The 13,255-nt window shown below is 41.3% G+C and overlaps 1 protein-coding gene across 1 annotated transcript; it reads right to left on the bottom strand.

Annotated features, from left to right (window-relative positions):
- Window positions 1–351: 351 nt before the first annotated feature.
- LOC100755333 (sperm motility kinase Z) lies at window positions 352–1,785 on the bottom strand. Its single transcript, XM_027424393.1, has one exon. The coding sequence runs from the start codon at window positions 1,783–1,785 to the stop codon at window positions 352–354; it is 1,434 nt and encodes a 477-aa protein (XP_027280194.1).
- Between the last annotated feature and the right edge of the window lie 11,470 nt (window positions 1,786–13,255).

Genomic DNA, 13,255 nt, shown 5'->3' with positions numbered 1-13,255 from the left:
ACTTTAATCTACTCATCACCACGGCCTAGAGGAGCAGGGCCGGAACATGCCTCAGTCTAACAAGATCCTAGGCAGGCAAAAGGCATCTGTCTTTCACCTTGCTTTCAGGCATTTAACCCAGATGCCTTGGAAAGCCTCTGTCTTGCCTACATCCCTGCTGAATGAAATCCACCTGAACACTCCTGAGCCATTTGCTGCCTCTCCTGGTTCCACGCAGGCCTCTGGGCTTCCTGCGCGGGTCCCTCTCAGCAGCTGTTTGAGTCCATTCAAGAATGACCCCCAATGCCATGACCTCATAATTCACAGGACCTCCGTGCCTCTGGCTGGCCTCTGGCTTCCTGTCTTTTCCTATTATACCTCCCTTTGGGGACCCACTCTTTTCTTCTTGCGTGGCAGGCAGCAGAAGGTGCGTAATAAATGGGTCCCAATCCTCCTTGCCCACCTGTTCCAGTCCCTGCATGCTCCTGGGATTGTGTCTTTAGTCCCACTTTGCTGTGGCTCTCTGGGGTCCCAGACAACAGCATGAGTGAGTGTCCTCTTCTGGAGGCAGCAGGAAGCAATTATAGGCACAGTGACACTTCTTCTGGTCCTCTGCTCTACCTGCTGGCTGTCCTCTGCAGAGTCAGTTTTCGGAGACAATGAGAGAAAGGCTCGAAGGGCAGGCGTATAAGTTGTCCTCTTTTGACACCCAGGGAAAGTGGCAGGATCTGCGGGAGTGGGAAAAGGTGTTATTCCTGGTTGAACTGCCTTGGTTTGTCTAGTGAAACCACCCTGCTGGTGTGCCTGGCATTGCAGTAGGCCATAGGTTGCCATAGGTTCGTTGAACAACCTATGGAGTAAAGATTCCCGGATGTCACGTGGGTCGAAGCCCATATCTGCCATGGCGGCCATGATTGCAGGGTCCAGGTGGCTAGGGCTCATCTTATCACAATGGCTTGATGAACACACCTCTCCTTGCCTAAGCCAAGGATGTTCCATAATGTCCTTTAGTGTTGGTCTCTGAGTAGGGTTTACAGTTAATAAGCTGCGGATCACATTCCGCAGATCTTGTGAGAGGTGGGAGGGAACATCATACTGACCTAGCAAAACTTTGCTTCCAAGTTCTTCGAAGGTGCTACCTTCAAATGGCAGGGTCCCAGTCACCATAAAATAAAGGAGAACACCCAAGTTCCACGTATCCACTTTGGTGCCATCATAGGGTTGGCGCAGGAAGAATTCCGGGGCACCAAATCGTAAGGCACCGCAGAACCTGGACAGCTTCGTTCCGGGACTGACTAAGGCACCCAGGCCAAAGTCTATAATTTTGACTTTGCCCCTAGCATCCACCATGATGTTGTCTGGTTTGAGGTCTCTGTGTACTATGCCTCGGTCGTGGCAGTAGCACATGGCATGTAAGATCTGTTTGAATATCTTCCTGGCTATGCCCTCCTGCAGATAACCGACTTGTTGAATCCAGTCCCATAGCTCACGTCCATCAGCCAGTTCCAGGATTAGAAAGATGTTCTGTTCTGTTTCAATAACCTGGAACAGTGAGATGATGTTGGGATGATTCATCCTCTTCATTATCCTCACTTCAGACGTGATAGGGAAGGCTTGGTGCTTCTCTTTCAGCAGGACTTTTACTGCCACTGCAGCGCCTGTGAGTCGGTGGTGGGCCAGCTTCACCTGGGCACATCCTCCCTGGCCTATGGTCCTCAGGATGGTATACTGTGCCCTGAGATTCTCATATGAGAGGATGGGCACAGGGTTGGGCCCTGCTGTCAACCCACCCCTTGGACCACACATTATTGGTAGCAAGGCTATCCAAATAAATAAAATTTAAAAGTAAAATGAAAATAAAATTTCAAAAAGTAAGCCAAAACAAACCAAAATTTCCTCTAACACACACACACACACACACACACACACACACACACACACACACACACACACACACAGAAAATAAAAACAAATAAAAATAAAAGACAAAATGCTCAAAAGCAACACACACACACACACACACACACACACACACAAATTCACTATCAGTCAAATTCCACTAAACTCTGCACCAACCAGAACACCTCTCAAAACACCTACACAAAGCCAGCCTAGTTCATCCTCCCATATATCTGCTGGTTCAGACTCCCTCACAATGAGCCCTCCTCATGATATCATATCAGAACAGGACCAATTACTATGGACACAGTAGTAAGGGAAGGCAGCCAAGACTCTCTGTCTTATGTGGACTTGGGAGAGTGACATTTGAGATTTAAAAATGGAAGCATCAATTCCCTTCTGGTTTCTGGTTCAGAAGTATGTAATACCTTCTGTTTTCAAGACCTTTTGGCCCTCCATTCGCTATTACACAGCTTCTTTCAAATCTGACTAGTTGGTTGCAAACCATGGTTATTACTTAACTGATAAAATATTTTTTATAAAACATAATATAGTGATGCATTACCTATGAGGCTAATTATAAGATACGTTTTATGTTTTAAAACATGGGTAATAATATATCAAGACTCTAATACTCTGTGAACAAATGGCATCTTTTCAGCCACCAGTGTAGCTCCAGCTCACCATGGCAGCAGCTGCCTTGACCTTAGCCACCATACTGTGGGCGATCCTGGTGATCATGCCAAGCCCTATAGAACAGGGTGTCAGACAGGTGAGCAAGGTATCTTGTTCACCAATACCCAGAGACATCTTCAATTGATGTTTATGCTGAAGGGTATATCCTGCCCTTGGGATACAAGACTCTGTCTTGAGGTTATCTACCATACTGCTTCTGTCTGTGAGTCCTCACTGAATTTCACTTTGTGAAGCCCTAGGTATATTTGCCATTTTGGTCTTGTGGCTGTTTCTGCCTTTGGTGACTGGATTTTATATAACAGAAATAGGCAGTTATTTGGGGTTTGTCCCATTTGTTACAGTGCCTTTATTTAGTCCCCAAATTATCAGACACCTCAAAAGCTACCACAGGAAAAACCACATTGTGTCTATTTTGTTAAGTTTTCAAGTTTTTCTCGAGTATATATTCTAAGTAGAGTGTACTCCTCTCCTCTATCATTCTTCCTACTCCTCCTTTTCTCTCATCCCCCAGTCCCTTTTGTTCACCTAGACAATTCCACTTCACTTCTACTAATCAATCCATATATGATTTTATGTGACTATATAAAATTTAGGAACAGAATATAAGAAAAATGTTCTAGGTTTGTCTTTCTAAGACTTTCTTGATCAACTACCTCCAATCACATCTATTTTCCTTCAGATGACATAGCCCTGTTCTTCTTTAGGACTGAAATTTTTCCATTATGTGTGTAGAACACATTCCTTATTTACTCTTCCGTTATTAGCCATCTGAGCTGATTCCTTACCTCAGCTATTGTGAATAAAGCTGCAAAAATCATTGATGTGCAAGTGTCTCTGTGATTCAATGACTTTGTAGTCTTTGGAAGATAGCTGGGTCAAATGGAAGTGCTGTTGTTTTCTGAGGAACCTCCATATTGGTTCCCATAGAAATACAAATCTTGTATTCCCTTTTGTTCACAGCCACACAAGAATTTCATGTTATTTGTTTTCTTATAAATACCCTTCTGACTGGGGTCAGGGATAATCGAAATGTGGTTTTAATTTGCATTTTTATGGCTAGTGAGGTTATAAATGTTTTCAAATGTGTGTTTGTTGGCTATTTGAATCTCCTCTTTTGTTAATTGTCTGTTCATTGAATAAGCCCATTTGTCGATCGGTCTTTTTCCTTATTGCTTGGGATGTAGAACTACTGGTCAAGATTTTCTCTCATTCTGTAGGAGGTTTCTTTATTCAATTAATTGTTTCTTTTGCTGTGTAGAAGCAAAGCTAGCTCTTCTAAGGAGAGCCATTGATTTAGATGCTTTATGACATAATGTGACTGCATCTTGGTTTGTTCATATTTGCAGAGACCTTATCTCAAAACAATGTAGCAGCCAAAAGTTTCAAGGAGAAATTAATTTGAAGGCCACATTATGCCACACAATACACACATTTTATACTGTTATAAGAGTCTGTTGTTAATTTGCTAGAAATTTTCTTACATCACCAGAGCCATTAAAGGTAAAATTAGCAGGACTTGGAAGAGACAAAAGAAGTTGTCTGTGATGCTTAAAATCTTACCAATTTGACTATAGGGAGATGGTGAGGAGCCTGGGAAAGCACACTTCTGGGTATATCTGTGAAGAGGTTTCCAGAGATGATTGACATGTGGAATTGAAACAAAGTGGGGAAGACCTGACTGTGAACAACACCATCCTGAAAGCACGGGTCTTAGATAAAAGGAAAAGAAGGAGGAAGAAGTCAGCTAGCATGGGCTCCCTGTTTCTTCTCTTCCTCCTTCCTAGCCATTATGAACCAGAAGCTCTTCACCAGCTCTTCTGCTATGATGGCTCATCTGGCTGGCTTCACTACCAACTAACCAATCTTAGGCAGACCCCAGAAACCATAAACCAAAATAATATTCTCCTCCTTTAAGTTGTTTTGGTCATGTATTTTGTCACAAAGATTAGAAATTCACACAGTTTGAAACTGAACATGTCTGATGGGACATTCTTCTGTATATATGTTTCTCTTATTGGTTGATGAATAAAACTGATGAAAAAACTGGTTGGCCACGAGAGGCAGGAAGATGGGTGGGGCTAAGAGAATGCTGGAGAGAGAGATGGTGAATAGACACCATGTAGCTGCCAAAGGAGTAACAGGTCAGGGCATTCTCCAGTAAGCCAAGACCACATGAAAATACTTATGTGATTAATAGTTATGGATTAATAATTAAGAGAGAAGTAGCCAGTAAGAAGCCTACACCATTGGCTAACAGTTTTATAATTAATATAGCATCTGTTTGCTTATTTGGGGCTGAAGCAGCTGCGAGACCAGACAGGAAAGAAACTCCAGCTACACATGTCCACTTTGCGTGAACTCAGGTACAGACAGAGGTCAGAAGTGAATCAAGTACTAGGTAAGAAGGGGAAACCAAAAGCTGTGCTGCAGGGGAGACTTCCACCCAACATGCTTATTTTACTAGAAAAAGTGGGGACCAGAGAGGAGTAACTCTCAAGAACCAGGGTTGGGAGGCAGAAATGCAACCCACAGATCCTGCCTCCACCCCAGCAATCCATGTGCTGTTTCTAAAGGTGCCTGATCACTTCAGCATTCAGACTGAGACATTTCCCCACTTCCTAGGGCATCTTTCCACATCTAACAGCCTTAACATTTTTATGTGCACACACAGGTATATGCAAACACTGGAAGAACCCACCCACACTATGTCACAAAACCTAATTGTTAAATCTCTTATTAGAAAGTTGAATGAGAATCAAAACCCAACCATAGTTAATTAGCTTCTATGCCTCCTTGATTACACCATTGTGGAATCTTTTGGCTGTAAAGAAATAGCTAAACTGTAGACAACACTACAGCTATATGCACAATGAAAGGGATTCAGAGACAAGGATGTCAGAGTTTGATGATGTACAGGTACAGAGGGGCTCACAAAAGCAAGAGCAACTTAGAAAGAGTCACAGGCTCAACTCCCTTTTTTCTTAATTACTGCCCTGACACTGTAGCCCAGAAATAGAAAATCAAGCATCATTTTCTTGCCTAACCCCACAACGATACTCCCCAAGAATTGAGCATCACTTACAGCATAAAACACAGTATAATTATTTTACTTTCCCCCATGTATATCCCTGCATGTGTTTGTGTATTTGGTAGTAATATTTGACCAGTCAGTGAAACTTACAAGATTCTAGTGTTTACTTTAAAAATATAAAAACAAAACAAAACAAAAACTTTCTAGTCCTTTGGGGAGATATTTATCCTGTTCTTCACACACATTTGAATGTGCATAGTTATAGAGATTGTTCAAATGTTGCTAAACACTTTGAAAATACACACAAAAATATAGGAATTTTTTTTGTTTGTGAGATTTCTTTGAGACCTTGATATTTCTTGGGTAGCTTAAGGTGGATTCCAATTTACTCTGTAGCTGAGGCTAACTTGCCTTCCACTTCCTGCTTCTACTTCTCCAGTAGAATTAATTACAGGCATGTGCCACCAAATTCAGATTGCATATACTGTTTCATGATTCCATTGTCTCTGTGGTATCCATTCATTTGACCCACACAACCACTCACTCAGTTATTACCATGCCAATTTCAGACTCAAAAGGACTGAAGTGGAGAAAATGTGATGGACTTATCTAAATAATGTCATGTTATGGAAATAGCAGACCTGAAATTTCAAGGGCAAGTCTCCTGCTTTTTCCCTGGGTTTCCTATTTGCTACATTTGTAAGCCCAAAAGCAATCTGTGACAGACACAGACTTCTCTAAAAGGGGATAAAGTTGTTTTGAAAAATACATTGACATGTAAAACAATCTTGTTTCTAATTTAAATTTAAAAATGGAGAAAAAACCTCCACAAAAAAGAAAAATACATTGGTGAAAATTATGTATTTCAAAATTATGTTTTGAAACTCAAAAAAGGTCTATTCAGAGAGGGGGAAAATCACAATGACACATGGCAGGTGTACAGGAAACAATCTAACAAATGAAAACTATAAGAAATCTATTGATATATTATGATTTTGATCTGTGGGTGCCCCGTCAAAGACAATGTGCCTGAAGTTTCCCTCATGTATCAGTGTTAAGGAGTGGGGCTTTTAGAGGGTGAATAGATCTTGGGGACTCTGACTTCATCAATGGACTAATAAATTAATAGGTTTATAATTTTCTGGAATTACTGGGAAGTGGCAGAAACTTTAGAAAGCGGGGTCTACTTGAATGAAATAAGCCACTGGCTATATCCAGAAGGGTATGTCACCATCCCTCCTCTAGCTCTCAGCTTCCTGTCTGCTATGGCATGACCCACGCTGCTCCACCTCACCATGGACCCAGAGTCAATGAAACCAAGTGAGGATAAATTGACACCTCTGAGAGTGTGAGCCAAAACCAACCTTGCCTCCTCTGAGCTCTTTGCCGGGTATTTTGTTACTGTGATGGAAAGGCTGACTCAACACAACCACCTTCCTTGAAATGAGCACAGAACTGATAAAGGTCTAGAATATCTTATGTAATAATAGCAGTGATATCTCAGTCAAGAGTGATGGTTAGCACAGTGATAGGAAGAATGTCACAAACTACCCAGGGACAGAGGCCATGGATGTAGCTAAACAGCATTGATAAATACAGAGCTGCTGCTTGATGCCTAAAAATAACAGCACTCAAAAAACTAACAAGGTCACCCCAAAAATACTGCCCTTGCATTGTATTGTATGGCCATTGTAGCTCTACAAATAGTCCATAACCCAAAACAAATTGGGGGAGATTCCAGGCCTAACAGAGACACATGGCTGCCTCATAAATGAAACAAAGCCCCAAGGGAGCCTTCTGCTGGCTTTCTATTCTGTGAAATGTTGCTCTTAATTCATATAAACATCAGTCCATTGGGGTAAATGTCCAATCAGGTTCTTTTCTCAAAGCTTTTTGGACCCCAAATGGATAAGAACATCAGCAAGCTTACGAATTATGTTCTCTGAGATAAAAATTGGCCTGTCCCTCATGGAAATCATAGATGACTCAAAGAAAACTCAAGATGACAGGATCCTCTTTGTAACTTTATATTTATTTCTTCAGAAAATGAGAAAAAAGACACATCTGTTTACTATATAGACTGTCTGTTGCTTCCATGACAACCTGTGACAATCCCTTTTCTCTCTTCCTAAGGAAATGTCCATAACGATGGCCCATGTGTTCCTTAGCCTAGAAGCTACAGCTTAACGTTTAAGACACCCTGACAGCATTTAAAACAACCCAGGACATACACACATGTGTACACACGCTGGAGTGACAGATAGCTGTGTTTTACCTCCTGAACTGTGCTGCTGGTCCCTTCTGTGAATACTTTTAGGAGATACATAGTCTGTGCATGTGACCATCCATCAGGTGGTCCCAGATCAACCTCCCCATCTTACCTCCTAAGTGAGTCCAGGTTCATTTCTTTTAAGTAGCATTATATTTGAGGGTTTTGTTGTTGGTTTTGCAGTGCATGCAGTAAGTCCCAGGCCTTGGACAAGCTAAGAAAGCACTTCACCCATGACATAAATCCCAACCCTTTGTTTTCACCTTTTGTTTTGACACAAGGTACCAGGACATTTCCTGAAGTAGCCTTTAATTCATTCTGGAACCCAAGCAGGCTGTCAGCTAACAAATCCCCCTGCTTTAACCTCCCAAGTAACTGGATTTACAGGCCTATTCAAAACCAAACAAACAATCCACAGCATTATATTTTAATTTCTTCATTGTTTTCACTTCTCAGATGAGTAATTGACAAATGGACAGACACTTTTTATTATATATATATAATATATATATGTATATATGCATAAAATGTTACACACAGTGAAGGAATGACAATGAATGAGCTCAAGGATCTTGGGAGACATCTGAATACATGGGTGTTGTAGAGCCCTCGAGTCTCCCTGTGGTCTTTACACCTGGTCTAGAAAGGCTCATTTTAAGTAACTTGTTTGGATACACAGGAAAGACCACTGCCAGTGCAAAAGAGTCACAGTCACACTGGAACAACCTGCTTTGAGTAGGTCACCTCAGAGCCTAGGGTACAGCTATGTGGCACAGCATTTGTCTAATAGGCACAAAGCCCTGGTTTCATCTTCAGTAGTGTGCGCACACACATGCTCGCACGCGCACTCACACACACACACACACACACACACACACACACACACACACACACACACACACCAAACTAATTATATTATGCATATTTTTCAAGTGAGGAAACTAAGACTCTGAAAGATTGTCACTATACTAGGGATACACAGCTACTAATGCTGGTGAGGGCTTTACAGGCTAGCCATTACTTTAAAAAAATATTACATTTCAAAAAGCATAATATGCTTTCACTGATGCTTTGATGTTATATGGACACATAAAATCATGCATGGCCTGGTAGTAGAAGTAACATGATCTGGCAATAGAAGTGGCATGACCTAGCAGTAGTATATATGTCAATGCCTAGAAGATGCAGAGAGGACAGGAGGTGAGGGGTGATACATTGACACACAATATATAGTTGTATAAAAGCATATAGAAATCAATGAATGTATTAAAAGTGAAGTCTGTTGAGCATGTCCCTCCTTTAGTGGGTCCACTGCTTTGTAAACATTGGCTGCTGTAGGTGAATCACTCCATATTTGCACAGCAGCCTTACCCTTACATGAATCTTATGAATGGAACCAAGCTGTCAAGCTCTACACTAAGAGGCACTCGATGGAGTGTTACCCCAAATCAAGCTTTCTGTGGCTAATTTTTCACTGGTAGCAGGCTTTAATTTAGCTGTCAGACCCTAGGTCTTTTGCCAACGCTAATGGGAACTGTGGCAGGGATGATAATTATTTCCAGACTCTAGCACCTCCTTCTTTTACCTTCTGGTCGCAAATATTCTGCAGCTTCAAGCTAATTTCCTCTCTTATTTTCTTCATTAGTTTGCAAACTACCACTGCCAACAAAACAACACGTCTGATTTTTAAAAATGTCAACATGGAGTGCTTAAAATATAAAAACTGTCAAATAAAAATTGCATTTTTATATACCAGCTCAAATAGGTCACATATGTGGAAAGTGATTTCTAAAAATAGATTGTATAGATCACAAAATTGCTGGGGATTTTTTTAACCCATGAAATCATACCCCACAGTGATGGCTCTTGTAGTTGTTGGTTCGATAATCTTCAAAATCAGCCTCCAATCTACTCTCGGACAGATTGATTTTTGTCTTAATACTAGTGTCAAATATCCTTCATGCTAAGGGGCTTTTGCACTCAGTGAAATGAACAGAAGAATTACCTGAAAAAAGAAACTAGGATTTGGCTTGCTATTCAAATTTCATTCCCCTACCATTAAGTGATGGGGACAGAAAGTGGAGCCTGTCGACCAATGCCTGTTATCTAGGGTGCCATTCTCTAGAGACTCTCATATCCTGAACACCCTGACTCAAATTGCTAGGCAGCAACTAAAATTGCAGATGAGAATAAAAGCAACAAAGATAATTGAAAACCAGAGAAGAAAGGTGACTGGCCTTGGATAGGACTGGCTCTAGAAAGAGACAAAAGAGGGAAGTACAAATGGATGACAGTAAATGAGACTTCAAAGTCAGAGGCAGAATCTCCCCCAAACAGAATACTTGTCCAAATAAACACAATCGTGTCTGCAACTTGGACTAATAGAAAAGGAACACTTAATGAAATCCCTCCACTTGGCCCAATTAGAGGCTCTGGAGAGAGGGACAGTGAGAGTATGTAGATTACTGAAGCACAAGTCCTCATGGTAAAGAGAAAGGAGTTGGTACAAGCTGAAAGACACAGCTGCATATGAGCACATACATAAATATATGACCATGTATATACATACATGTACTTGCTTGTGTAGTTCCAGGATGTGCTCGAATGCTAGAAACACAGAAAAGTAGACAAAAGCAGAATCCAAGTTAAAGATAGATGATGAACTGACAGAAGACCAGAAAGAGTGCAAACAGCAGCTACTTGTGAATGGACAATTGCACATTCATACAACCAGGACTTGATTGTTATCTTTGCTTGAGTTTTTAAAGCATATATACGTGACAGGGAGAAGCAGAGGAACCAAGGGCTCCCAAATGTGCTCATTCAGATGAGCAAGACAGATTTCTAAACTCCCCAGGAACATTTTGGGGGCAGAGGAGACCAGAATTCCTTGTTCACTACAGTGAGGTTTCAGTATCATTGCCTTTTTATCTAAATTTTTAAATTTTTATTTTCATTTTGATTTATGTGAATAGATCAGTCTCTATGTCTGCATGCACGTATGCTCTTGCAGTTGTTCAAAGAGGCCTGAAGAAGAGATAGTCTAGAACTGGATTCCCAGGCCATGTAAATCACCTAACGTAGGTGCTGGGAACCAAATGGGCTCTCTCTGCAAGAGCAGCAAGTGCTCTTAACTGCTGAGTCACCTCTCCAGTCCCCTTACTGCATTCTGAAAGTTCCAGGGCTTATGGAGTTTGAGCATCCAAATCCTATCCTGTTACTTATTTTTCATTGGAAAACACACAAGTAGTATCTGCTAACTAGAAGTAGTGAGCTGCTTCTAGGGCCGGGCATTTCATCCTGCACTTACATACGGATCAACCCATTTCCTTTCCATACAAGGCTGTGCAAACTGAGACCCATGATCACCATCTTCACTTTGTACATTAGGAAATTGAGTCACAGAAGATTAAATAATTTGACCAAAGTTCCATAGTTGGAAGTCATGGAATTGGGATGTAATCTGGGCATACCTGACCTCTGAGTTTAATGTGTTTAAAACTACAATATCTGGAACCCCTGCTATACTGCCATGTACATTAAACATGTATTTCTAGTGTACCAAATAAAGTGATATGAAAAATTCCAAAGATGTAAAGTTACAGAACCAGAGGCCATCTTGTAAACTAATTGCACAGGGGTATGGTTAGTATTGCCAATTTGACTGGACCTAGAATCACTTAGGTGACCAAGTTCAAGGCAGTTAGTTCTATGAGGGAGTTTCTAGACTTCGTAAACTGAGGTGGGAAGAACCACTATGAACATCATGGCACCATTATGTGTACTTGGGGTCCCAGGCAGAATGAAAAGGAGAAGTCTGAGCAGCAGCATTCATCTCTGGTTCTCAGCTGGAGGACCACCTGCCTCACACCCCTGCTGCATGACTGGCTGCAGGTGCAACATGACCAGCAGCCCCATACCTCTGCTGTATGACAGTCTGCAAGTGCAACATGACCAGCTACCTCGCACCCTTGCTAAATGACAGGCTACAGGTGCAACATGACCAGCTGCCTCACATCTCTGCTGCATGATGGTCTGCAGGTGCAATGTGACCAGCTGCCTCACACTCTGCTTTATGACCAGATGTGCCCACAAACTATTGATGGGGAAAGTACTTCTGTGTATGTTTATCTTATTGATTGTTTAATAAAGCTCTATTTGGCCAATGAAACAGCAAGTTAAACAGGACTAGGAGTCAAAGAGGATTCTGGGAAATATAGTAGAGAAGTGGTGATCCAGGCCAGAAGTGACGTAGCAAGGAGACTCATATTTAGCAAGGGGAAACAGGAAGTGTCCCCTTTTCCCCTCTGCTCTTCCTCCAGGGTGGGATGTGATCCACCGTCAAGAGAGGGTACCTTCAGAAGACATCCGCTATAAGTCTTATAAAATATATAGATTTATGATAATTAAGACTGAGCTAACAGATGAGAAATCCTAGTCATTGGACAAGCAGCATTGTACCTAACACAAGTCTCTCTGTGTATTAATTTGGGCCCTAACTCCGGCGGATGGCTGGCGTAAAGCACACACGTGGCAGTGGGGCTCAGTGGCTTTGGCAGAAAGATTTATCGTAACAAACTATGAGCAAGAATATACCCTTCTTTAAGTTGCTTTTGTCACATATATTGTCACAGAAGCAAGAAAGTTACTCACACACCCAGTCACCAGGTGAACCATAGGAAGCTGTTTTCTCCATGGTAGCATTTCTTGTCTGTCCTGTTAGTGTTTATTCAAGTTCCCAGGACAAACTCCTTTTCCAAGCCCTTCCCAATGACCCATGATAAATCCCTAATAAATCCAAAAGACCTCAGAGCTAGACTCAACCATGGCTATTATGTTTGCTGCTTGCCAGCTGGAGTCAGAGATGAAAATGAGTCTGTCTGTGGTCTTAAACAGGTATCAACAATAAGGGAATGGTCCAGAATAACAAACCATATTTAACTACTGTGTTGTTATCTCAGTGAGACTGTAAATTTTTCAATTTTTGTTGTCCGAAAAGGATGTTGCAATATAGGCAGCTGTATTGAAAACTGAAAGAGGAATTCCTGGCTTAAATATCAGAGCATTCAGAACTACTAATGAAAGCACCCACAATATTTTTATTCATAAAATTATTAATTAGGGGCAACCTTCAATTAACAACAACCTCTATAGCCTTTGATTTATTTTACACTTTCAATTCAAGATAATGTGAATCTAATAAACCCACAGCTTCGGTGTCATTCAAACTAATGGTTTTCCTTAAATCATTGCAGGTTAAGCTTCCTTCATTTGTATGCATTGTTTGAGAATTTTTCACTGGAAAACATGAATATCAAAGTAGGCCTCTGAGCTTTTTTCAATCTTATTCCTCTCCACTGTTAATAACTCTGAGATCCTCC

This window comes from Cricetulus griseus, chromosome 7, assembly GCF_003668045.3.
Source record: "Cricetulus griseus strain 17A/GY chromosome 7, alternate assembly CriGri-PICRH-1.0, whole genome shotgun sequence".
NCBI lineage: Eukaryota > Metazoa > Chordata > Mammalia > Rodentia > Cricetidae > Cricetulus > Cricetulus griseus.
This window is presented reverse-complemented; position numbering and strand designations above follow the sequence as displayed.

Bases quoted from the DNA above. Each gene is read 5' to 3' on its own strand.
- LOC100755333 (XM_027424393.1), bottom strand. From the start codon at position 1,785: ATGTGTGGTCCAAGGGGTGGGTTGACAGCAGGGCCCAACCCTGTGCCC.